This window comes from Bremia lactucae, linkage group LG4 (assembly GCF_004359215.1).
Source record: "Bremia lactucae strain SF5 linkage group LG4, whole genome shotgun sequence".
NCBI classification, from domain to species: Eukaryota; Oomycota; class Peronosporomycetes; order Peronosporales; family Peronosporaceae; genus Bremia; species Bremia lactucae.
The window spans coordinates 1,657,962-1,684,222 of NC_090613.1; the positions used below are offsets into that span (position 1 = coordinate 1,657,962).

At 46.6% G+C, this 26,261-nt stretch overlaps 2 protein-coding genes across 2 annotated transcripts; one reads left to right on the forward strand and one right to left on the reverse strand.

The window, feature by feature from the left end:
- Positions 1–1,160: 1,160 nt before the first annotated feature.
- Positions 1,161–2,378, forward strand: CCR75_006527 (uncharacterized protein; the record flags this gene model as incomplete). Its single annotated transcript, XM_067964597.1, has 1 exon — positions 1,161–2,378. The coding sequence occupies one exon, from the start codon at positions 1,161–1,163 to the stop codon at positions 2,376–2,378; it is 1,218 nt and encodes a 405-aa protein (XP_067819889.1).
- Positions 2,379–2,427: 49 nt separating this feature from the next.
- On the reverse strand, positions 2,428–8,318 carry CCR75_006526 (uncharacterized protein). Its single transcript, XM_067964596.1, has 2 exons — positions 7,996–8,318; positions 2,428–7,881 (listed from the first exon to the last, which is right to left on the reverse strand). The coding sequence occupies exons 1-2, from the start codon at positions 8,243–8,245 to the stop codon at positions 2,567–2,569; spliced, it is 5,565 nt and encodes a 1,854-aa protein (XP_067819912.1). The 5' UTR covers positions 8,246–8,318; the 3' UTR covers positions 2,428–2,566.
- Between the last annotated feature and the right edge of the window lie 17,943 nt (positions 8,319–26,261).

The window sequence follows — 26,261 nt, forward strand, 5'->3', positions numbered from 1 at the left end:
GTTTGGATGGGCAATAATGCCGCATCATCACTCCTCATGAGCTCGTTGTCCGCATCACTACTATGAGGTGACGGCAACGGTGTCGACTCATTGTAGTCGACAATGAGCGACGGATCAACATCCTCACTGTTAAAGTGGGATGGATCCTTTAGCCCTGTTAACGCGACAGCCGCAGTGGCTGTCTGCGTTCCGACTAAGGCATTTGACGCGGCCGGCGAATTAACGCGGCGCGTGCGCTTAGTGCGAGGTTGTGTGGGCGTCTTCGCAGACGACCCACCAACGTGGCCCCTTTTAGGTGGCATCTTGGGCGCCGTGTATAGAAACACGTGCGCGAGAGTGATCGAGTGAACTAGCGGCGCGTAAAGCTGCTCGCAGTTCCTCTCTCTACTCTGTCGAATTTAAAAATGTAAATTCGTTCTTAAAGAGGGGGATGGTGTAACGGGCTAGAGTTGCCCTAATGTTACACAGTCCCCATTAAGTACATTTGGTACTTAAGGGGATGGTCAATTACTAAATAATAGTAATTAGACCCAACACTCGGGTGTGGTGCACATTTGTGACCAACCCTTGTGGATGTGATGCACATGGGTGCATTCACATTAGGAGGGATGACGCCCAGCGTCATCCATGATGACGGCTAGCGTCATCAGTTACGCGAGGTATCTATAAAGATACGCTCGCAATACATATTAAATGATATCTATAGAGATAACATTTTAATTGGTAAAAATAGGTATTTGTATTTAATTCTATTAAATATAAATCAGTCTGAAAATTACTACCTACTTGGTAAGTGCGCACGAGGAGACGGATTACCGCTCCCGTGACGACACTTTACCAGAGTTCTTAGTGTGTTGGGTGAGGTCGCTTGCGCGCCCACCACAACTACCTCAATGCACGCAAGAGAAGCATGTTTAACCGCTTCCTCGCTGTGCTAGGGTGTGTGCTTAAGTAGAGCGTGGCCGCATTACGACGTGCCCGCCTACATGGAGGAACTTCAATTTTAATAAGTGAACAGATACGTTTTGTACTGCCTTTTTAAAAGGAAGCATCTTACAGATGCTAAAACACGGAGTCACTTCATATGGCCGACTTGACTAAAAATTACATAAAGATCAGTTTCAGTTAGACGAGTTTTATTCTTTACCTCACATTGATAAATGGTGGTTCAGGCAAGTTTACGTTTAGGGCCACGGCTAGCGATGACATTGCTCAGTATCGCACTCCTTTCGGCATTTGAAGAGGCCGTGCTACCGGTGCCGCTTGACGCTCAAGAGAATCAGCGTTGTGAGATTAAAAGCTTCACACAACATAAAGCCCACGATAATAAGTATGATCATGTCCACGACGGTAGCGCTGACGAAGAAAAGATAGCCACGAAGCTTAAATCCGCTAGATTTACACCCATTATATGGGGCCACGCATTGCTTGCTACTGCCTTAGTGGGTTCTGCCCCAGTGTTAATACTTTTCATTTTACCGCTGGGCGTCAGCAGTTTGGAGAAGCAGCAGCCGCTACTACGCGTATTTTTGAGCTTTGCAGCCGGTGGATTACTAGGTGATGCGCTGCTTCATTTGCTGCCACACTCGCTTCCTGAACATTTGTTGCATGCTCGTAAATCTACATTACATAACCACTCTCACGGCCACAAAAGCCATGAACACTCCGTGGCGGATCTCTATGTGTGGCTTTGGACACTTGCCGGAATTCTTTCCTTCTTCATGCTCGAGAAATTTGTGCGGGCACAAACTGGAGAGAGTATTGGACACTCACGCGGACACTCTCATATCCAAGCACCTGTGCAGGATGAATCTGCATCTTCAGTTTCTAGTAAGAGCTTAAAAGCGAGAAAGCGCCCAATTCTTAAAGAGGACAAGAATGACGAGGAAGTGTATGAGAAGAAAGTGGTAGATCTCACGAAGGTAGGTAATAGTCCCATTGCAGCTGCAGGCTATTTAAATCTGGCGGCAGATTTTTCTCATAATTTCACTGACGGTCTCGCTATCGGCGCCACATTCCTGCGTGGTACGGGCTGGACCACAACCGTGGCGATGCTGCTGCACGAGCTGCCGCACGAGATTGGTGACTTTGCCATCCTTCTTCAGTCAGGATTCACACGGCGCGAAGCGATGGCTTCGCAGTTGCTGACTGCTATCGGAGCCATGATTGGTACCATCATCGGTTTGCTTATAGAAGGCGCCGGAGACTCAAGCTCCGTATGGATTTCGCCTTTTACTGCAGGGGGTTTTATCTACATTGCTTGCACCAGCGTCATGCCACAGCTACTGGAGGACTGTTCCCTTGCACAGTCGCTAAAAGAGGCAGGCGCATTGTGTGTGGGCATTGGGCTAATGGCTTTAATTGCACTGAACGAGTAATTGATAGGTAAAAATAATCAAACAATTGCATAATCGATCAACATTGAAGTAGTTTTTTTGCACTTTTGATTAATTATGGGGTTTGTCGAATTATGCACGGCGAGTAGCCAGAATAATTGAAGTCTGTGTCTTACTGCTACAGCAAATAAAATCTACTATGATTTTTCCATGCTCGCCTGCCCACGATATTATTCTTCCTTCTTTTCATCGGCATCGGTTGGGCTGTAGCCGCTCACGCTCGGGTTGTAACCTCCCTCTGTTGGGTTGTATTCGGGCGAGGCAGGGCTGTAGCTAGGTGATGTCGGGCTGTACGCTGGAGAAGTAGGAGAGTATGCCGGAGACGTCGGACTGTAAGCTGGAGAAGTGGGAGAATAGGCTGGCGAGCTTGGTGAGTACGCCGGTGACGTTGGCGAGTAAGCAGGCGACGTTGGCGAATAGGCCGGTGAAGTCGGACTGTATGCCGGAGACGTGGGCGAATACGCAGGAGTATAGGCTGGAGAAGTGGGGCTGTAAGCTGGACTGGTAGGACTGTAAGCTGGAGATGTCGGGCTGTAGGCAGGTGAGGTCGGCGAGTATGCAGGAGAAGTCGGGCTATATGCAGGAGATGTGGGGCTGTAAGCAGGTGATGTCGGCGAGTACGCCGGAGACGTGGGGCTGTAGGCAGGAGACGTCGGCGAGTACGCTGGGGATGTCGGACTGTAAGCCGGTGAAGTCGGGCTGTACGCTGGGGAAGCTGGAGAATATGCTGGAGACGTGGGGCTATACGCTGGCGACGTCGGCGAGTATGCCGGAGATGTCGGGCTATAGGCAGGAGACGTCGGGCTGTAAGCCGGAGATGTTGGGCTGTAGGCTGGAGATGTCGGGCTGTAAGCTGGGGACGTTGGCGAGTATGCTGGAGACGTTGGGCTGTACGCTGGCGACATTGGGCTGTACGCAGGCGATGAAGCACCTAATGGAGAAGCAGGGCTGTGTGCCGGTGATGCTGCCATAAAGTTGGGGGAAGCAGGGCTTGCCAACGGCGAAAAAGCACCAGCAGCTGGTGAAAATGACCCAGGACTGAATGGAGAAGAAGCTGAGAATCCGGGCGTTGAAGCAAATGGAGTTGCCATCGGAGTACCTGGACCCTGTTCGGGACTTCTCCATTCATTGTCAAGACCTTGCATCACTTGCTGAATCTCGGATGCTTCGTACTCAATTGCATTCGCGAGCTTTTTCGCGTCAAGCACTAGATCCATGATACCGGTACCGAGAGGAGCCAACTGACCCAGCATAATGTTTTCAGAAACACCAGTCAGCGGATCACCCTCCGAGAACATTGCAGCATCCATCAAAATTTCAACAGTCTCCTCAAATGAGCAGCGTACAAGCGGGCCAGAGTCATCGCGATTTATTCCGTGGCGAGTAATGGCCATGAGGTGACCACGGAAAGTCATTACATCGCACAAACAAGCGAGATGTCTGTAGTTCACATAGGCACCATCAAAAGAAATTACTTGCCTGATCTCATTCAATAGTGCCCGGCGAACAGCCTCGATTCCTAGCACTTGTATAATTTCAACAATATCATTAGAAATTGTTCGAGTCGAGTCGACCTGCGGGTAGCACATAACATCTAGAAGGTTTGTGCCATCCGTATCTAGCATCCACTCATTCATCATCTTGAAACCAACGTCGTCAAACCAGTGCGTCGATGGGCCTTCACGAATGTATACCTTCTTCACTCCCTCAATCCCGCGCAACTTCATCTGCGTAAGCATGTTGTGCTCTACACGTTTTAAAAACGTATCATCCTCCTGTCCCACTGCAGTATCACCCGAGCGTTGCAACTTCTCTTCTTCATCACTCATAATACGGATTCGAAGCACGAGACGGTCAGCATTATCGTCCGTAAATATGCATGACAGATCCTGTCCATATTCAGCTTCCACTTGCGCAGCGATCTCCCCCATAGTCAGCTTTTTGTCTGCCATCATTTTTGGGTTAAGTTCGATTCGAAGGAGCCACGGAGATCTAGCGATCGGCGTATCCTCATCAGGCATTTCGTAATAAGAAGCCACAAATTCTTGATCTTCCTCGACCACTGTGTTCATCGGATCGGGATCGTAATAAATGGAAGTATTCGCTGTTACGTCGGCCAACGTCGTGTACTCTAGTTGTGACTGAATAAATTTAGCTTTATCGGCATCGTGAGCGCAATCCGGCGTCAAAAATATACGTAGTGAGGGGGTCCGCACTTCCTTTGCGATATTCATGATTTCTTTTAGTCGAGGCACGCCAAGTGTCACATTTTTTGCAGACACACCAGCATAGTGAAATGTATTCAGTGTCATCTGCGTCGCTGGTTCACCAATTGATTGTGCTCCCACGACTCCTGCCATTTCACCAGCGGACACAAGCGCACTCGTGAATTTTGACTCAATTTCACCCATGAGCCACTCAAATGCCGTCTCCGTAAGACGGTGCTCAAGTGTAACGCATTTAGACGCAAGTGCTGACCGCAAAAGGATTTGAAAAAATAGTGTCGCATTTTCCTGAGCCTCAATACTCAAGCGGTCTTCACCTTGCACTACAATAATTTTCTTGCACAATTCGTTTACACCCTGGATAATGCGAGACGGGTGAAGGCTTGACGGCTTAAGCATGTCAATACTGAACAGCTGCTGTGCATTCTCCACTAAACGCCGAATATTTACTGGGATCTGGGCAGCATTATCAGACTCTTGTCCCTGACCGCGACTAGCCAAAATGACGCGCAGGTTTACACGATCTTTCTGTAACTGTGCCAACTCATCTCGCAATATCTGTTGAGTACGCTGATTCGTCCTAATGTCCTTAATAATGTCAGGCTCGAGATACAGCTGGTCAGGGCAATTTGGCACACATCCAAGATCTTCATCGGATGCGTCAAAGAAATACTTCTTTTCAAACTGAACTTTATTCAGCTTATGCGACTCAAATCTTTGTTTTTCCACCCAAACGGCATCCATTCCATCTTCACCGTATAGAAATTGAATAATTTCACCTTGGGCATTGCGGACAGTTCCATCGTAACGAGTCATCACTGACTCCATTGCTTTCACCAATCGGCGCTGAATATAACCGGTTTCTGCCGTTTTCACAGCTGTATCGATCAAGCCTTCGCGACCACCCATAGCGTGGAAAAAAAACTCTTGTGGCGTTAATCCTTTCAGATACGAGTTTTCCACAAAGCCGCGACTCTCAGGACCAAGATCATCCTTGCCGTAGTGCGGCAGCGTGCGATGATTGAAACCGTACGGAATCCGCTTCCCTTCAACATTCTGCTGCCCAACACAAGCAATAATCTGGGAGATGTTGATAAATGATCCCTTGGAGCCGGATGTCACTGTGGCCTTGATATTGTTTGTCTCATCTAGACTTCCCTGAGCCTCGCGACCGGCTTGATCACGGGCAGTGTTCAGCACGATATTGACTAAACCTTCAAATGATTCAACCATCGTTCGGCCTGGCTGCGTCTCTAACTTTCCCTTCTGTCCGCGCACCACTAAATCATGCACTTGCACCTTAGCTTGCGTAATAATATCTACGATAGTCTTCAGCGTAGAAACATCGGCAATTGTGTCACTCACACCGACAGTAAAACTGCGCCCAACCAGCCAATTATTTACCAACTGCTGAATAGCCCCAAGAAGACGCTTCGTTTCATCAGGACCCTTTTCAAGCATCGTAATATGAATTAAACCACCAGCAGATGAACCAATAATTTTCTTGTCAACAATACCAGCCAGAAGTTCACCTTGCTGAATAATTACGCGAGAGTCGATAGGAGCTAAATCTGAGAACTTTTCATTGCTTTTATGAGTCGAAGAAAATCCAGTAAAATTAATTGCTGGAATTATCGCAGAAAAAAGCTGCTTGCCCGTCCAAATCGGATCGTACTTGCCCAACTCACCCTTCTTCGGTACCAGTATAGCAGGTGTCGGAACTTTGCCGTCCCAGTTGGAAACCCACATAAGCAAATTCATGACCCAATCCTTATTAACGAAAATATCGCGCTTCGTGAATTTCTGCGCGCCTAAAAGAGAATCCTGCACAATACCCATAACTGGACGATTGCTTTGAGGAGTAATGATCACCTTATGCACCATCATTAGCTCTTGTGCATCAGCACGAGCTGTCATAGACTGCGGCACGTGCAAGTTCATTTCATCACCATCAAAATCAGCGTTGTATGGAGAAGTCACGGACAGATTTAGACGAAACGTAGACCAGTCAAAAACCTTCACACGGTGCGACATGATCGACATTTTGTGCAAAGACGGCTGACGATTGAAAAGCACCAAGTCATCATCACGCAGATGACGCTCCACGATCCATCCACATTTCAATGCGAGGTCCGACTTGTTTTTAATGTAGCGCAAATCAATGCGATTGCCATCTTCACGAATAATGTATTTGGCACCAGGATGTTCCAGCGGACCATTAGCAATCAGCTGGTGCATATAATTCATATTAAATGGAGTCACACGTTCCGGAACAGTGAGGTTCATAGCGATCGACCGAGGAACGCCGACTTGGTCGATTGCAAGATTGGGATCAGCAGTAATCACCGTACGTGCCGAGAAATCTACACGCTTGCCCATCAAATTACCACGAATTCGACCTTCCTTACCGCGTAAGCGCTGGCGCAGTGTTTTTAGCGGTTTACCAGAGCGCTGCTGCGCTTGCGGCAGTCCAGGCTGCTCATTGTTAAGAAAGGTTGCTAGGTGAAACTGCAGCAGTTGCTCAAATTGCTCAATAATATGCGAAGGTTCGCCTTTGTGTACACAATTAAGTAAAGCCAGATTTGCCTTCACGATAGAGGCCAAATTATGCGTTAGGTCATCTTCACCACGGGCCATACCGTCAATAGCAACTGAAGGACGGACGTGAGGGGGAGGCACCGGCATAAGGGTCATGATGAGCCAGTCTGGACGAGCCCACCGCGAATCTAATCCCAGAGCATGGCAATCCTCGTCCGAAATGTTTTTAAATATCGATAAAACCTTCGCGGCCGGTAGATTCTGCTTACGATCGCCGGAACCTGGAACATCCTCCATCTGTTCAGGGAACTCCACCAGCAATTTAATTCCCTGCTTGCGATACTTGGGCTGAAGGCCGCCACAACCTCCGTGGCCACCTTCCTTTGGCTTCGACTTATCGTCGAGTCCGCCCTGTAAACCAATATTTAGGTCTTCGCGCATCTTCTCCATATCGGCCTCCTCGCCGTATTCGCACATACTTTTGTTGCTACAAATCTCATAAACGGCTTTCAGACGGCGCTTACCGTTCTTAATTTTCATAGCCGACCGGAAGCGGTGGTCACGCTCATCACTCAGCACTTTTGAGCAGTGGAAGCACACAGACCGCAAAATCTTAAGCACCTCCTTAATAAATCCCATGTGGTACATAGGACGAGCCAACTCGATGTGGCCAAAGTGGCCGGGGCAGTCGTTCACTTTACCACCGCTACCGCTGTATGTGCCTGTATTTAACCACGAGCACACACAAGTATGAATATGCTATACATACTTACAGCTATGGCGGAAGCAAGGACGGAAATTCTACTCCGTCCATGTGTTTAATTTCTACCACGTACAGTCGCAAGTCTTGCAGCGAGCACGGAAGTCGCACGTCCCCATACGGGGGTCACCGATGCCACCAATGACGGGATGGCCATTTAAGTACGTTTCTGGGCGCGAGATGCCATCAGGGATAATGCGATCGTTTACCTTAGTTTGCTTCGTAACGGACATGGCGCGAATCTCTTCAGGGCTAAAAACTCCAAACTGGAGATACTTGACGCGGCGCAAGCGTGCGCTCGAGTACGAGAATTGGGTCGATGCCATAGATCTTGACTATCGTACTCCGCTCTTAGCTGCTTTAAAGTTGACGCCAACAATAGAAAAAATAAGATGTTACGTTGAGCAGGATTCTGAGAATTCCTCCGGACTGCTTTCACCACCAAGCGTCAGGAGAATTCGCAAGTGAAAGGGATTGGGGGGAGTTTCGGCTTTTATCCAATAGGGAATACTCGATATTTTAAAAACATTTTTAGCCTACTGTCATCATTACAGCCAATCACATTTCATTAGTTCAGCCAATATTTATGGTCGTTCTAGCCAATCATATATAATTTTTCAACGGGCGCTACTGCTATTATTTTTTACGTTCGGTCAGTTGTTACGTCTGTAACTACCGGCGCCGAAATTGCGCATGAATACCACAAAATAAACGTATTATGCACTCATTTAAGAGGAATAGAGGTAAGCGCCAATTCCATGTACGGCTGTTTTGGCACGAACTGTAACGGAGTGTCCCGTTTTAATAATAAATATTATCTCCTATAAGAGGAAATTAATGAGGAAGCAGAAGATTACTATCTTTTATTAATTTTGACTTATTGGTTCCAAGATTACCAAATTTGGTATAAGACATTTGGTTATATCAATTGGTTGATTAATTTATATCAACTGGTTGATTAACTTATATCATTGGTTGATTAATTTAAATCAACCCCGCCAATCGTTACAAGACGATTAGGCGGTGCGCAAGGAGGCGCATTGATTAACGGGTACAAATGTTATTTCCTATAAGAGAATTAATAAATAATATTTCCGACGAGAGGAAATAAATAAAGAAGTACAAAATTACTTCTTTTATTATTGACTTATTAATTTTAATATTACCAAATTTGGTAATATTAACGCAATAAGACATTAGTTCTATGGGTTGGTTGATTAAATTTTGAAGCAACCCCGCCAATCGTTAAAACATACGATTAGGCGTCGCACAAGAAGGAGCATTGCATAGTTAGTCAATAATATATTAAAGCCAGCATATAGAAGATAGTTGTAACGGGGCACTACTGACTTGTACTGCTTCAGTACAAGTCCACTTCGCAATGTGTGCCACATTAACAGCCTCCCCACAAATCCCTCCGACCTTATGTGGGCATAAGGTAGCGCGCTCATGCAGAAGGATGACGACGGCGTACTTCCCTCTGAACGTACTAGTTTACTTCACGTACACTAGTACATGCAGAGGGAAGTACCGTTATCAGCACTAGCAAAAGGTGCCCCGTTGGACCTGGTACCACTTCGTAGTCCATTCGACGGCCTACGCACGTTCCATCTCACATAGGAGCGAATTTCAAGCCCTCAAGACGGCTATCACGCAACGCGTGTAAGGTTCTTTGATTAGAGTGACCTTGGATGGAGTGCGGTTTAGTGGGCCAGCCGTCAGCGCCATGTTGTTCGCTCTACAAAGAGACGAGCAACATGCGGCTATAGCCGATTCATACAACATGACCCAAAAAGAAGAAGCTGTGCTTCACCAGCAAGGCTCTTAACACGCAAAGGTGTTGCGAGAACAGGGTGCTCAACAGTTAGAGATAATAAAACAGAAGGATTTACCTGCTGCTAGCGGGCCGACGCTTCCGCGTCGACCCGAAGGCTTATAATTTAAATCTTTAAGTTTAAGGAAGTCGACGGCGACTCCTTTTTAAGATAGTTCGTAGAATTAAACGACGCGATTGAAGCTCGCCGCATCAATGATGATGTGACGAAAGTGAAATTTGGTATGCCCAACTTTGCCGGACGTACCGAATCTTGGGCGTTAGGGTTTAAGCTTCACGATTCATTGGTTTGGTGTCGTGTGAGGTCTTTAAGACCCGGCTCAAGCAAACATTTAAGCTGCCACGCGTCGAATGGAGGGCTCGAGCGTGCTCCTGGATTTGAAGTAGGGCAAGCGTGATCTTCACGCTTATGCCCAACATACACGAAACCTTGTAAGTTGTATCGAAAGTCATCCAGTACATGAACTAACACAGGTAACTAAGTTTATTAAGGTCTTGCAGACGGTCCTGTCAAAACACACCTATTCCTAGACCAAGCGGTTTCTGTAGCGGAACAGGAGGACTTCAGCCTTAAACAGGCTCTCGTCCACTCTGGAGGTTATCGTCCTCCGAAAACATAAGAAACGGAGGTCCAGAGCCGATGGACCTTTCGTATGTAAGAGCAAGAAACATCGCTCTTCATGTTACAGACGATTGCAAAAATGCAATCGTTGTCAAAGGACGGTCACTACACCTATGAATGTAGTGCCCCAGGCCTAGTGCCTTGAAACACTGAGCGAAAAGATCGATTTCCCGCTAGGAATAGTGGAGGACGCGGATGCGACGCTACTGTGAAATCGCAACGGCGAGGCGGGTCGTCAAGGGACGTTTAAATAAATCAAAGCGAAAAAAAAAGATGGTTTTTCAAAGGGTAAAATACCTTTAAATACTTTAGAATATGATATTAAATATTATTTTAATGAATTTAAAACACCATCCGGTATTTGTAGTATTAAACAAAAAAATGGTCGTGGTCAGTAGGTGCAGAGCGCCCTACTGATTCAGCAACGTCAAAAGAATTTGCAAGCCTTTTCACGAAAGTTGCTCCTCATACACAAACACTGTGTGTAAGTACTGCCCTAGGTGATGAGGTTAACCTATCACTGATACTTATAATCTGATCACTTTGAAAATCATATTGGTAAATAAATTGCCACTAAAATTCCTAGTCTATTGTGGGGTGTCGATCGGCGCCAATTGCTAGAAGATCGCAGACTTAAATTTATTGAGCGCGATATCCTCTAACGTCGATGACAGTACGCCTAGCAATAGGCGCATCTGTAACAGTAAAGAAACGTGTAGTTGGTATTCAATACACATTAAACGGTAACCAGTACGATGATGATTTCTTCGATCTTGATTTGAAAGACAAATTTGATGTCATTCTTGGATTACCATGGCTCAGAAAGTACGAGCCATGCAAAAACTGGCAGCATCAAGCCGTGACGATGCCTGCCTCATCAGATGGTCATTTGATGAACGTCTTGGAACGTCCACAATCGGGTGGATGCCCTACGAGTGAGTGCGATAGCCTCACTTTTGGGTCGGTCGTTTGCACGACTGCACAAGACCTGTGTGACGACCCATCACACTATGGAGCTAGATACCGACGGCTGTGCACAAGCACAGGCAGCGTCGAAGTTTGACCACTCGAATAAGTCGAATGGTACAAAACAAGGATGCTTGCTTAGGAAGCAACATCCAAGAAATTATTTAACGCCTGTCTATAAGAGACAGTGCGAAAGTCCTAAATCGACTGGTGAGTCGATAGAAGAGGATCTTGATGTGGTTGCGCAACCACAGCTAGAGGCAAATGGGAGGTTACCCTAAAATAGATAGGGAATAAGTCTCGAAATACTTGAGAAAATAAGTCTTCAAGAACCGAGAGGAAATAAGTCCCCAGGAACCTTTGGAAATAAGTTCCAAGGAAAAAACTGAACATTTAATGTCATAGTAAACAACGGCTCAAGCGTAGGCGCTTATAGACTTGATCTGATAGCGCTTCCGAAGTAAACTATCAAGATAGCTTACTTGCCAACGCTAGAACCGAAACAGTTCTTGCGTGATCTGCGTAGTGGCAAAGTGAAGCAGATCGGCGCACTTGCCACAGATGACAAGTACGCGCCCGATGTTCGGTCGAAAATAGTATTTCCTGAGAACGAACGGTTTCTCAGCAGCTCATCAATGGACGAACGTGTCCTCAATGAGAAGACTCGAATTTAAAATTTTACGTTTCAATCATGGGAGCCTTTGAAGACAAATCCTTTATGTAAGGATTTGATCGAATCAAGTATTCTACAAAAATTCTTAACGCACAGCCGATTGCAAAATCGCTGGCGTCTGTCTTGGTCCGCAGTCGCCAGGATTGGCGATTGCATCAAGCTTTGGTACGTTTCCTTAATGGAACGCTGACAATTAGCGTTCCATGACCACGTTACATTTTAATAACAAAGAAGAAAGATGCACCGCCATTTCGGCAGTGCTTATGTTACTACGCCGCTAAGCCGAGAAACCTCGAAATCACTTCACATCGACTAGCTCAGGCCAGTCGATGATCGCCTTGATCTTATCCGGATCATGGCGAACACCGTGTTTAGCCAAAAGTGGTATTTCACTTGCAGCGAGTATGCACTTCTTGAGATTTGCATACAACTTATGCTTACGCATAAGTGTAAGAACCTTTAGGACGTGGGTACGATGTACTTCAACGTCCGACTTTCCGGTCATGGCTCTGCTATGAATGAAGACGTCATCCAAATAACTCGGTGCAATATTCCGCACCGATCCAAATAGATTGGTTTCACATCTGTTAAATGTTGCAGGGGCATTACTAAGCCCCTGTGGCATAACTAGCCACTCCAATCGAATTCCGCTTGGAGCTCTTACTGCTGTGAATGATGTATCCTGTTCATCTGATAGAATCCATCCATCAGATCCATTGACGAAAAGATGGTACCATCAATGGTAACGTCATTTTGTGATATCGGCGTTTGAGCCGGTACCGTTGCAGCGTTCAATTTATTAGATGTATGTACACTCCGTTACCCTCCTGTTGCTTTACGCACACAGAAGGTTGGGGGGCTATGTGAGAAGGTTGACTCCCTCACATGGGCCGCTGCGGAGCGATCGGCAAATAATATCGATCACTAATATTCTTGAGGCAATAACCACTGCTTCATGACCTTCGTCTTGCCTTCGAGCAACCGCAAGAGGAGAGAATGGTGCGCTCAAGATTCCTGTCGATACGACAGGATAAAAGGGTGATGCGTGACTACGTGCAGATGGCTGGGCATCTGGTATCGTGTATCACCACACATCCCATGGACATGTACACAGGTGGATGTCTTTCGGGATGATATGCGTGAGGGGTAGACCTGCTTATCGTTTGAGCGGGCGGAGCCTGCCACATTGGAGGAGACCTTTGTCATTGCCATTCGTGAGGGCTTTAGGGCCGCCAAGGCTTATATCAAGCCTCCAGTTGTCACCGTCGCCCGGTCCTCTTGTCCGGAACTTATGGAGATCGACGCGATTGAGTCGTCGGGTGACCGATGACACGCGACTCCCTATAAGGGTGACGCTTGCTCCGGAAGTCAAATAGTTTGCTTTGGTTTTCGAAATTCAGGGCATCGCGCAGCTGAATGCCGTGCGCCAGCGCCGATGTCGGCGCTCGCAGGGGACGCCCATCATGAGGGCGCTGCCCCTGCTGCACGTCCAAAATACGGTCGGGACCAGTAGGTGCAGGGCGCCTTACTGGTTGAAACGGAGGTCCGAGTCCCCCGGTGACAGCCCGAACTTTTAGCATCCCGGTGCTGTATCAGGGGTTCCCATTATTACCCACTGTGATCGACCAAGATTCCCACATGGGCAATTTATGGTCGAGCAGGGAATCCCACACCGGTTTACAATGGCTGAGCAGGATCTCCCGCATCAAGTGTCGACGGTCGAGCATGGATTACTACGGTCACGTGCTTGCGGCATCATGAATGAGGACATCTAGTGCCTAGAGGGGGTGACGGTATATCACCTAAATGCGGTTCGCCAGCTTCGAGTTTGAGTCAAAGCACGACGAGGACACAAGCATCGAGAATTCAGCTTTGGAATGTCTCCACGCTATCTTTTACATGGAAGGGAGTCCACAAAGGCGCCAACACATTTAAGTCGCGAGCCCACCTCGCGACGCGCCCTCGATTCCACGCCTTCCAGGACTCCCCTAGAAGCATTTTCTACGTGACCTTAAGGGAGGGCACTGGAAGGTATGTTTGATCACCAACGAGGTGGTTACCGCGACAACAACGAGCAAATAACGCGACCTCGAAGCGCTGAGCGAAAGTCAGCGCGTAAATAACGATTTGCGTCACAGCTCTGCGAGAGTCAGGTAACCCTGTCTACGACATTGCTCGTGACTATGCAGACGTATTCCAGGACACGATTCCGGCTGAACTTCCTGCTGATCGTGGTGTTCGGCACGAGAGTGATCTCGTGCCAGATTCGAAGTGTTGCGTGACACGGCAGTGGCCGTTGCCTCGAGATCAAGTCGAGGCTGTTGACGAATTCTTGGAAGGCCGCTGCAAGGCGGGTCATGTGCGCGAGAGTACCTGCTACATTCGGATCTAACCTTTTGCGTAAAGAGGCTAAGGAGAGCTGGCGAATAGTGCATACGGTTAATAAGCTAAATGCTGTCATTACTCCCGCGCAAAGGCCTATGCCCAGGAAGGACATTGTATTAAACTCCATGTCCGGAAGCGTTATCTTCAGTGCCATCGATCTGACCGATAGCTTCTACCAGATCCTGATGCAACCGAGCGATATACCACTCACATCAGTGAGTACACCGAGTGTTGAGCTATGGGATTGGTCAGTGATGCCACAAGGGTTGAAAAAAACTCCGACCACTTTCAATCGCAGGTTTCTTAAGTGTTGAGACCATTCCGGTACTTTGCACTGAGTTACTTCTATGACATCTTTGTCGACAGTCGCGCTGAGAGTAACCTCAGCGATGATTAAGTTCACCTTCGCCACTTAAAACAGGTGTTTTGAGTCATGCGAGATAACAAGTTCTATGCGAATCTCAAGGAGTGTGTATATTGTGCACTGGAAATTCTAATGCTCGCTTGCTATGTGAGTAAGTGGGAGTTCGAGCTGATCTAGCGAAGTTGTCGTCAGTCTGTTCTTGGACCACGCATAAGAATCCTACGGAGTTGCGTCGGTATTCGGCTTGGCCAATTAGATGCATAAGTTTATTCACGATTACTTCGGTTCTTTACACAATTTGTCGTCACTTTTGAAGAAAAACGCCACGTGGTCGTGGCGTCCCGAGCATCAAGCGGCCTTCGATGCAGTGAAGAAGAGCCTGACTTCAGCACCAGTGTTGGTCCTTTCGGACGACTCCAAGCCATTCCACGTGATATGCGATGCAAGTGACTTCGCAATTGGTGGTGCCCTCATGCAATTTGATGATGAGGGCCGTGAATGAGTCGTGAGTTATCAGAAATGACAAATGAAGTCGGCGGAGAAGAATTATCCAGTTCATGATAAAGAGCTGTTAGCATTGCGTTACGCTCTCATCAAGCTCCGTGTGACCTGCTTGGGGAATGCACATTTGCCTTGTATACCGATCATGCATCGCTGCGCACAGCAATGAAGACTCTGCACTTGTCCTAACGAATGGCACGGTGGCTGTCCTTCTTTTCCGAGTACAACATCGTCGTGCATAACAAACCGGGCAAGACCAATATTCTTGCTGATGCTCTGTCACGACGTCACGACTACGATCCTCGGACCGCGCTGAGTCGCCAGGTGACTGACGACGATAAAGAGGATGATCGATGTGCGATGTGTATCGGTGTATTTAACTCGGGTCACCCCCGAACTGTGCTTATTCGACGAAATGGTCGCTGCTTACGAGAATGATCCGGATAACGCTGATATTATCGCTTATCTGCGCAGTGATAGAAAAGAGCACAGCAGAACAAAACGATCATATTCAGAGATAAAGATTACCGTACATGCTTACGAACAACATCAACACTTCGATGCTCCCCGTACGGTTTCGCCAACGACTTAGATTTGCGTACTCGGATCCTTCACAAGTAGCACGACACCCTAGCTGGTGGCCACTTAGGCCGCGAAAAGACTTTCGCGGCTGTGTCTCGTGACTTCTTCCGGCCTCACATGTACAAGTGGGTACGCAACTGGATTCGTACATGCGAAACCTGCCAACGAATAAGATATCTCCATCGTAGCAGGCTCCTCTGCGACCGTTGCCGATTGCGGCTGAAGCTTAGCGTTCGTTTCGATGGTGATACATCTTGCTGGCAGTCCCGGAGTCGATCACAGCTGAAGGCTGTCCTCGTGTCTTGTCGACACGATATTCGGCTCCATGGGTTACCGCGTGAACTAATTTCAGAGCGAGGTCCCCAGTGCACGGCGGAGTTTTGGCAATGCTTGTTCAAATCACTTGGACCACGGTTCAAATTTTAACTTCTGACCATCCTGAAACAGAAGTTCTGACAGAACGTGCAAATTGTGTCCTCCAAAAAATAACTCGAGATAGCGTCAACTCGCTTACGAGTATGAGTGAGTTCATGCCGATGGCAGAATTTGCCAGCAACAACTCGGTGCATGCTTCTACATAGCATACACCGTTCTCGTGAATGGATTTTGTCAACCACGCATACCCACCTTGTTAGAATGTAGCTCTAGTTCAAGGGGGGGAGACTCGCTCGAGCACATACCGATCTGGCTCTTGCTCGTCACACATTGACTTAAGAGTCAATGCGAAGGATATTGATGTTGACTTAATCAAGATCGAAGAAGACAAACTGAGCAATAGCAAAGAGGCTATTGCTAACGTTAGTAACAACGATGCTGATACACTCAATATCAACAATGGTAGTACCAGTAAGAGCAATAACGCTCTCACTGAAGAGGGTAATAATATCTCCGTAGTGCGCATTGAGACCAAAACAAAAGCGAGTCAGCAGGGGAATTCCTGCTGGCTCGAGAAGCAGTGATCCGCATCGCGCAGGATTCTGTCACTATTGCGGTGGACCGACAGAAATGGGTCGCCGATCAAAATGGAAGAGCAACCTTTCTTATATTAGAAATTAATGCTCTAGTCCTACTGTCTACGGTAAATATACTCAAACGTAAAATGACGAATGGGCAGCAATAAATTACTGCCCAATCATATCGGCCGTTTCGTGTACTGAATCGCCAATGCAATGCATACCCGGTCGAGCTGCCTCGTAGGATGCATACGCATCCTAGGTTTACGTCGGACGCCTCGGCTCGTACTACCAGTACGAGGCTTCTTCCGGTTGCAAATACACCGGTGCTAATCAAAGCATGCGCCAGAGACTGATGGTTCGGGCCAGACGCTTTAACTCGTCCTTCGAGGATGCTTTTCTCGACAAGCTGTCGCCCGCTCTTCTCGAAGAAATTGAAGCGCCTAATCGGTTGCCAATTGATCAATTGCAATTTTCGCTCGGCCATCAGACCGATCGAAGCAAATACCGTTCGCCGTCGTCTGTAAGTCGTGAAGACAGTGACACTCTCATGATCCATGGCTTCTCGCAATCGGTGGAAGTCGCAACTAAAATAATCATGTCGCGAACGGTCGGGCCTGACAAGTAAGTCGGACCCGGTTTACCCTCCTCCTCCTCCATTAATGGACTCGAATGGTCAGAAGCGCTTCCGAGCGAGCGCTGCTTAACCCCCGCAAGGTGAAAGGATTTGAACGAGTTATCCCGTTCGATAGTGAGGTATCCACCCTCGCAAGGTAGTTGGGAGCCTTGCTCCTAAATTTGTTGGATGTACCGGTTCTCGTCATGCCGTATGACGAGACATATCGATGATCCACAAGGACCATCGCAAAACGAGCGCTTCCCGCGCTCTTAAAGGGTTTGCAAGTTATCAATCCCTTCCAGTATCCCGGAAAAGATGTACGCCTCCTTAGAGACATGGACTGCACCCTTGACGCAGCAGTGAAATGAGTCCTCCCTCGAGAGGCAAGGTAACGTACCTCTCTATACAAACGGTGCGTCTTATAGTGTGCACCGACTATAGAATACCTTTTAAACCAATTTTGGAGTGATAAAATACGTTGATAATAGAAGGAAGATCTATGGCGAAGGCAATTATCTTTGCGTAAACCAGTCTGTCAAGCCATGCCTCGCAGCATACGCTTTGCACTTTCTGTATAAGTTTTTCCTAAGCTTGACACAAGGAAGTTACATCCTTGGCACGCATGCCAGTGTACCCAGAATTTTTATTGTGGGTACACTGGCGGAGAAAGGCATCGATGAATAATTTGTTTTTCGTCGTCACCAGGCTTGTGAAGCCTGGACGGGTCGAACGACGGGACTTTGTATCCCTCGTTGGTAATTCCAGACTGACAAGCTAAAGTGTCCTTAGAGAGCAATTAAGGTTTCTTCTGGTGAGCGACACGCAACGTATTGCGGTCACTCTCGCTTTGGCTATTATTAGCATTTAAGCTAACATTCTCTTTGAGGTAATCTTTACGATCACTTCGTTCCCAGTGGTGCATTTTGGCATCACCAGTATCATACTTTGTACTTGAGCCATCGCGCGATGTTTCCTTATCAAGAAAGTCCGAAGACTCGAACATCTCCAAATTTATACTTGATCCGTCCCGTCAGAGCCCACTGGTTTGATGGATACGAACCGGAGGACACTATAGTTGTCCTCAAGTCGGGGACGCGGAGTCCGACTCCGGATCGTAACAAACGCCTTCAATCGGAGTTGAGGGCGAGTTGTCTCTCAAGGTAGACGCTTGGGCGTCTACTGATGTGTTTGCCTTACCAGCAGCTAAACTTAGTCGTGTAGATGCCAGATTTGCGTATTTACTGGCGACGCCCACGCGGTGAGTTACCATGCAAGAAATTTGGAATCAAGCTAAACCAGCAAGTGCTCCTTTGCAGAGAAACAAAATAGTACTCTTTGTCACCCTTCATCATGACTGTTGGTTAAGGGGGAATGTAACGGGGTGTCCGTTGCATAAATTTTATATGCTATACGATGGATACTTCCTGTCACAGAAAATAGTACAGGAGATTAAAATTATTATTTTTTAGTTAGTTTAAAGATTACCGTATATGGTAATATTGAAGCAACAATGCAACAGTTCGATTGCACTGGTTGATTTAAGCTTAAAAAAACGAACCCCGCCAATCGCTGCTAGACGCCGAATGAGCGGTGCCAATGAGTCACCATATATAGCTTTGTATTAAGTCAGTAGATAAGAAGATTGTTGTAACGGGCGCCTTTTGCTAGTAAATACTTGTCAACTACATAAAGGTGGTGTGACAGGGTCACACAGCAACTCACAGAGGAAGTTCTGAACTGTTATGTATTGAGATCTTTTAGCAGTCCAACTACAGTGACAAATCAGGCTACTAAATGCTACTAATTTCACACTACTGAATATCAATACTCCGTACTTGAGGTGCCGACACGTGTCATTCGTACCTGGATGAGTCACAACGGTAACCCGGCTTACTCCTTGATGTACTGACACACACACCGACTATATGACACAGTCACAATATCCATAGTGTGTCAGAACACCGATCACATATGACCCCATTACCGGTGGGGTCCCTCGATTACTTCACGTACACGACGTGCAGAGGAAGGTTTTACGTAGCTAAAAAGTCTTAACTCTAAGGGCTAATACCAAGACTTTAGTAATAGGAAAAAAGAAGAGCTGTACTAATGTATTAAGTTCTTTCGAAACGATCTTCTATCTACTGGCTTGGATATATTAATAGCTAACTATGCAATGCGCACCGCCTAATCGTGTCTTGTAACGATTGGCGGGGTTATTTTAAAATTTAAAGCAAAATTTAAAGCAGACAATCAATAGAACTAACGTCGTATGCGTCAATATTACCAAATTTGGGTAATACTGGAACTATTTAGTCAAAATTAATGAAAGATAATAATTTGTACTTCTTTATTTTTTTCCTCTCATATGAAATAACATTTATGTAACGGGACACTAGAGAGTACTATTATGTCTCGTTCCGTAAAGTAGTACTAGTTGGTTTTATATTAATTTTAACTTTTCATTGCGCATGGTTTCGAAACTCGTGCGCATAGCCTGTGAAGTCGCAAAGCTGGCAGCTGCACGCTTTGTATAGCTACTAGTGATGCAAATTGTTTGAGTAGACGCTAAGGCGTCTTTTGTGGAAAACTAGCAAGCGTCACCCCCTGCTTTAAGTGGAGGTGACTGGCCAAATCACCTGCTACTCCTTTTGTAGATGACTGGGCCGAGTCAGCGTAATCGCCCCACTCGGTGGCAACTGTTAATGCATCCGGATCGACCGGGGCCACGTCCGTTAAGCCTACGGATTCCAACGTGACGACCAAAGAGGTGATGACAAATGATGACATTTGTTTGACACTTCGTCAGACCCTTTTTGTGCGGAGTCATCTTTTGATGACTCCATGGACGATGATACTCTTGTGATGTCAGAATGCATCACAGGGACGAAGCGAATTTAACGATCACTCCAAGAGTAATGTTAGCGTTAATGTTACTAAGAACCAACGGTAGAGGGACCGCAACGCTTTGAGGTTTGCTCCCGCCTTGGTTACCCTTTAAGGGTAACTTAACTCGTTGGATCTGGTATGATCAACGATCGATACCAAATTCCGTTATACGACTCACCCAGGCTTTAAAAGTCTGGTGAGGACGAAACGGAATTCTTCATCGATGCGTTTTTCCGGCATCGATGGTACACATGTAAGCGTACAAAGGATGTCACTCATTTGTTCCAAGCTTGGGAAGCATTTGTGCAGAATGTGCAAAGCATAGACCGCGAGGCCTGGCTTGACAAACTGGATGCTTTTCGTGAACGGTTCGAAAAACAGACCGTAGGCGGTGCACGCTACAAGCTGCACCGTTTGTCTAGAGGGGTAGTTATTTGCCTCTCGTGGGGGGCTCATGCCCAAGCTGTTTTAAGGGTGCAGGTCATGTCCTTAAGGAGGCATACTCTCTTAAAGATCCTCAATGGAGAACGCTCATCTCTTGTGAGATGCGCTAAGGAATCAAGAGTCTCCAATCCTTTTACGAGCGCGGGGGCGCTCGTTCTCTGATGGACCCTCTGTGGAAGAGGATGGATCTCGCCGTACTGTCGAACAAGATAAGGAACGTCCATCATCAGTTGAGAAGCGGTTTCCAGCTATCATGCGAGGGTACTGGGTATCGATGTTTTCCGTCACCGTACCAGATTTATGGTATAGGTCGGGATTGTTGCTCTTTCGAGCTTTGCGCGGATTATGCAATGGACAAGCCGGGCGTAAATGCTTAGTGCTCCCGCACGTGTAACATCAACGGATGTCACGAGGCTGTTGTACACCTGGAAGCTCTTCTTCTTCCTCAGCGAGGCTGAGGTCCATGGGTTCTGGACTGTTAGACGGATTTAATATGCTCGAGGAGCTAACATGGTACCCGTAACGGGCTAAAGTTGCCCTGATGCCACATTGTTCCCGTTAAGTACATTTGGTGTACTCAATGGGATGGTCACTTACTTAAATAAAGTAATTAGACCCAGCACTTGGGTGTGGTTCACATTGTGACCAACCCTTGTGTATGTGATGCACATAGGTGCATTCACATTAGGAGGAATGACGGCTAGTGTCATCCGTTACGCGAGGTATCTAGAAAGATACGCTTGCAATACATATTAGTGTTATCTTCAGAGATGACATTTTTGACAGGTAAAAATAGGTATTTATATTTAATGCGATTAAATATAAATCAGTCTAAAAACTACTTCCTACTTGGTAAGTGGGCACGGGAGTTGGATTGCCGCTCCCGTGATGACACTTTACTAGAGTACTTAGTGGGTTGGGTGAGGTCGCTAACGCGTCCACCACAACTACCTCACTGCACGCAAGAGAAGCTAATTAAACAGCTTCCTCGCTGTGCTAGGGTGTGTGTCTAAGTAGAGCGTGGCCGCATTAAGATGTGCCCGCCTACAGTACCCATAATAATAACGCGAGATAACGCGAAGTCGTATTTTGCGCTTAACGCAATGTCAAATGTCCTCTGCACGTCGTGTACGTGAAGTAACCGAGCCACCCCACCTTCGCTGTAATCAGGGTAGGTTGTCTAGTACTGTTAACAGTACTAGCAAAGGGTGCCCCGTTACAGTGAACCATTGTTGCGGTACAGTTACTGTAGGGTAAAATACCCTTTCGTTCTATAAAAAAATACTTAATCACTAATATCCCATATATTATGGGTAACTAATTACGTGGCAGCCGCCAGATATAAGCCAAAATCGACTTTAATTTAGTTAAAGTAAGGTTTTAGATATAAATAATCATTCAGTTCCGCTCGCCTTCCTGGCTTGCGCATTGATCTACGAGATAAAGAAACCTTTCTAGGGTACATAGTCTCGGGCACTAGTTGTCACTTGGTTTTAGGAACTTTTGAATCCCTTGAGCTAGGATTCATCAAGATTTTAGAGCTTGTACAACTCACGAAGTTGTCGAACCTATTAATTCTATAGAACTAAGTGACTCTCTGAGTCTATAAATCTTCCTCTGATGCAAGGAGCGAGGTAACTTCGCTACACCTGGTAGCTCTTGTAATTAATGTTTGCCTAAGTCTTTTTGACTTATCCTCTTCGGAGTTTGAGCACTTCCCTGAACTTTCGGGGGCGCGACGTGTTGCTTTCGACAAGCTTTAAACCTTGTTTGGGCCGGATCATATCGATCACATTATATCCCATGGCTCAGAGGTTCTCGAAGCCAGCCTTAAAGCCTTAATGCAATATCAGGCTTCCCTCATGGGTAGGTCGAAGACCACTTCGCGGTATCTATGCCAACTAGGTACATCCCTCCACCTGACTCCGAGCCCAATGCATTTCTTATTGTCCGTACATATAAGGGCAAAGAAGGAGAAAGTCTCTATGGCTCGGGCAAATAAACATGGAAGTAACTTCGGCCATAGTCCAAACCGAGCAACAAGAGGTGGTTCTAGAAATGGACACCTTTTCTATCTCTAAGCTCGGTGGTAGAGCCAGTGAGTGGGCTCTCACATGTGGCACTTTTATAGATGCCGCGATTCCCACATGGGAATCGCTAAAAATGGGAGTTAGACCGCACGTTTGCGCCGCCTAATCAGGCTTTTCGCGTACGATCGTTTTTTAGCGTCTCATCGGGGTAAACGTACCCTAGCGGACTGTGTCCAGGAATTAAAAACTCGTGTTGCTACCATGAAGCAAGACCTATTGCCAGAAATAGTTCTATTAACCATTTTATTGAATGTCTTAACGTTGGTGTCCGAACAGAACTATATCGTCTCCATCCCGCTACTTTTGACGCAGAGATTACAGGTCTTAGCCACCAAAGGTTAGTTCTAAAGCTTTAGAATAGAGCAAAAGCAACCCTGTACTATATATTAAGTTCCTACGTAACGATCTTCTATCTACTACTGATTTTATTAAATTAATAACAAATTATGAATGGGGCGCCTCCGTGCGCACCGCACAATCGTGTCTTATAACGATTGGCGGAGTTGATTTAAGGTAGCATCAACCAATCAATAGAGCTTATGCCTTATTGCGTCAATATTACCAAATTTGGTAATATTGGAACTATTTATGTAAAATAATTAATAAAGATAATTATTTTACTTCTTTGCTTATTTTCTTTCATAGAACATAATATTTAGTATTACTCTTTATGTATATTTCTGTAATTTTGCACTATTGGTTTTAATTAATATTTTAATTTTATCGCATTATTGATTTTTGTTCAGAAATCAGAATGGCGACGAATAAGTCTGTGCGCGTGGCCCGTGAGGCCGCAAAGCTGGCAGCTGCACGGATCAGTGCAGATGCTGTTAATGCAAATGTTTCAGTAGACGCTTATGTGTAGAATACGTCACCTCCTACTCCCATTGGAGGTGACTGTTGATGCCATTGCAGGTGACGGCGACTATTCACCTGCTACATTAATTGTAGGTGACTGGTCTAAGTCACCGTCATCGCGACTCAGTGGCTAACGTGGAGGCCGCCGGATCACCCGGAGCCGAGCCCGTTAACCTTTGCATTCTGACGTGACAACCAAAGAGGTGATGACGAGGTTGTTCGACTCGTCGGACCCTTCGGTGGGGAGTCATCTGATGATGACTCCATGGCCGACGGTCACTCTGGTGATGTTAGTATGCGTCACCAGGAACTAAGTGATCGTGTAGGGAAGGATGTTGCTGATGGTACTACTTTGCATCACCAGAAAAGGAGTAATTTGAAGGATCGCTCCGAGAGCCATGTTAGCATTAACGTTAACTTGAGTCAACAGGAGAGGACCGCGATACGTTGCGGCTCGCTCCCGGAAAGAAGCCTTGGTTGCCTCTAAAGGTAAACGTTAGTTTGGTATGACCAACGATCGATACATATTCCGTTATTCGACTCATCCAGCCTTTACAAGCCTGGTGAGGATGAAACGGATTCCTCATCGATGCCCTTTTCCGGCATCAGTGGTACACTTGTAAGCGGGCAAAGGATGTCAAAGTTCATTTCAAGCTTGGACGGGATTTATCCAGATTGTGCAAAGCATAGGCTGCGAGGCCTGGCTTGACAAACTGGATGTTTTCCGTGAACGGTTCAAAAAACGTAACATAGTCGGTGCACGCTACAAGCTGCAACGTTTGTCTAGAGAGGCAGGCATACCTTGCCTCTCGTGGGGGACTCATAACCATGCTGTTATAAAAGGCGCAGGTCATGTCCCTAAGGAAGCATATTCCTCAAAGATCCCCATTGGAGGACTCTCATCTCTTACGAGATGCGTCAAGGGATCGATAACCTTCAATACTTTTTTGCTCGGGAAGCACTCGTTCTCCGTTGGACCTTTTACCAAGGAGGATGGGTCTCGTCGTAATGTAAGACGAGACCCGGAACGTCCAATATCAGTTAGGAACGAGGTTCCCAACTATCATGCGAGGGCGGACACCCTCGCCAACGAACGAGATAACTCACTCGAACCTCTTTGCCTCACGGTGGCTCAAGAATCTTTTAACAAGAAAGCGCTTCTCACCACCCGAACCCATCAATGGATGTGGGGGGGGAATCGGATTCGCCTCGTTTGACGAGCCCGATTCAGCATTGTAATTCGAATCACACCCTTTTTTCCTTAAGAGGGAATCTTGACCACGAGCAATTTCGTCGCCGCGCATTAGCGGTGACGGTCGACAATGTTTCTCGTGACCAGGTAAAAAGTTGTGCGCAGATTGAGACTGAACAAACTGGCGAACGAAAAGAAGCTGTTGACTGTTCGTCAGAAGATTTTCTTTCTTGTAGGAAAGAGTGGATCGTCTTGCTCAAAAGAAATAGACCCTGTTCTGAGACAATAAGTCTTTAGCTGGGAGCCATAAGGCTTTAGCTGATGCCCTTGACCGTTCCGGTGTAATCCGGATCGGAAGAAGCCTCGTACTGATGGCGTGAGCGGAGACGACCAGCAAAAAAAGTAGGATGCGTACGCATTCTACGAGGCAGCTCGATCGTGTATGCATTGCCTTAGCGATGTAATACACGAAACGGGCCGATATACCTGGGCAGTAATTTATTACTGCCTACACTCGTCACTACGTGCTTTGGTGGGTTTACCGTAGACAGTATGACTAGGTCATTAATTTTAAATTTAAGTGTGTTTGCTTTTCCATTTTTGTCAGAGTTCCGTATCTGTCGGTCCACCGCACTAGCGATGGAATCCCGTACAAATGGACCACTGCTTCGCTAGCCAGCAGGAAACCACCTGCTGACTCGATTTTATTTTTGTTTCAGTGCAACCGGCTCGCACTGCGGAGATATTCATCTCTTCACGATTGAGAGCATTATCATTAATAGTATTGTTTTCGATGCTGAGTCTTCCAGCATCGTTGTCTAAGTCAGTAAAAGCATAACTGTTATTACTGAGTTTGTCCACTTCAATGTTAGTAAACTCAACATTCGTATCCTTCGCATTGAACCTTAGGGCTAATGAGTCATGAGCAAGAGCTAAAGCTTCTTTGCTCGAGCGAGTCCCTCCCCCCTTAAATAAGAGTTACTCTCAAACAGCATAGGGATACGAGGGTGTCGTAAGCCATTCACGAAAAATGGTGTATGCTTTGTAGAAGCATGCGCTGAATTGTTGATGGCAAATTCTACATCGGCAAGAACTCGCTCCAGCTGTCAAAAGAGTGGACGTGTCCGAGACGTATCTCTTAGAGAATACGGTTTGCACGGTCCGTCTGACCATCTGTTTCAGGATGATCAGAAGTTGACATTTTTAAATGTGATCCAAGTGATTTGAACACTGTTAGCTACTAATTCCAACCGAGGTCGAAACGATCGCCATGATGGGACGCATTTAGCAGCAACCGCTAACAATAAAGTCTGCAGTCGCCGCCTAATTTGTTCCCAACTAAGTTTTGCCACAGTTCACGTGGAAGTTTT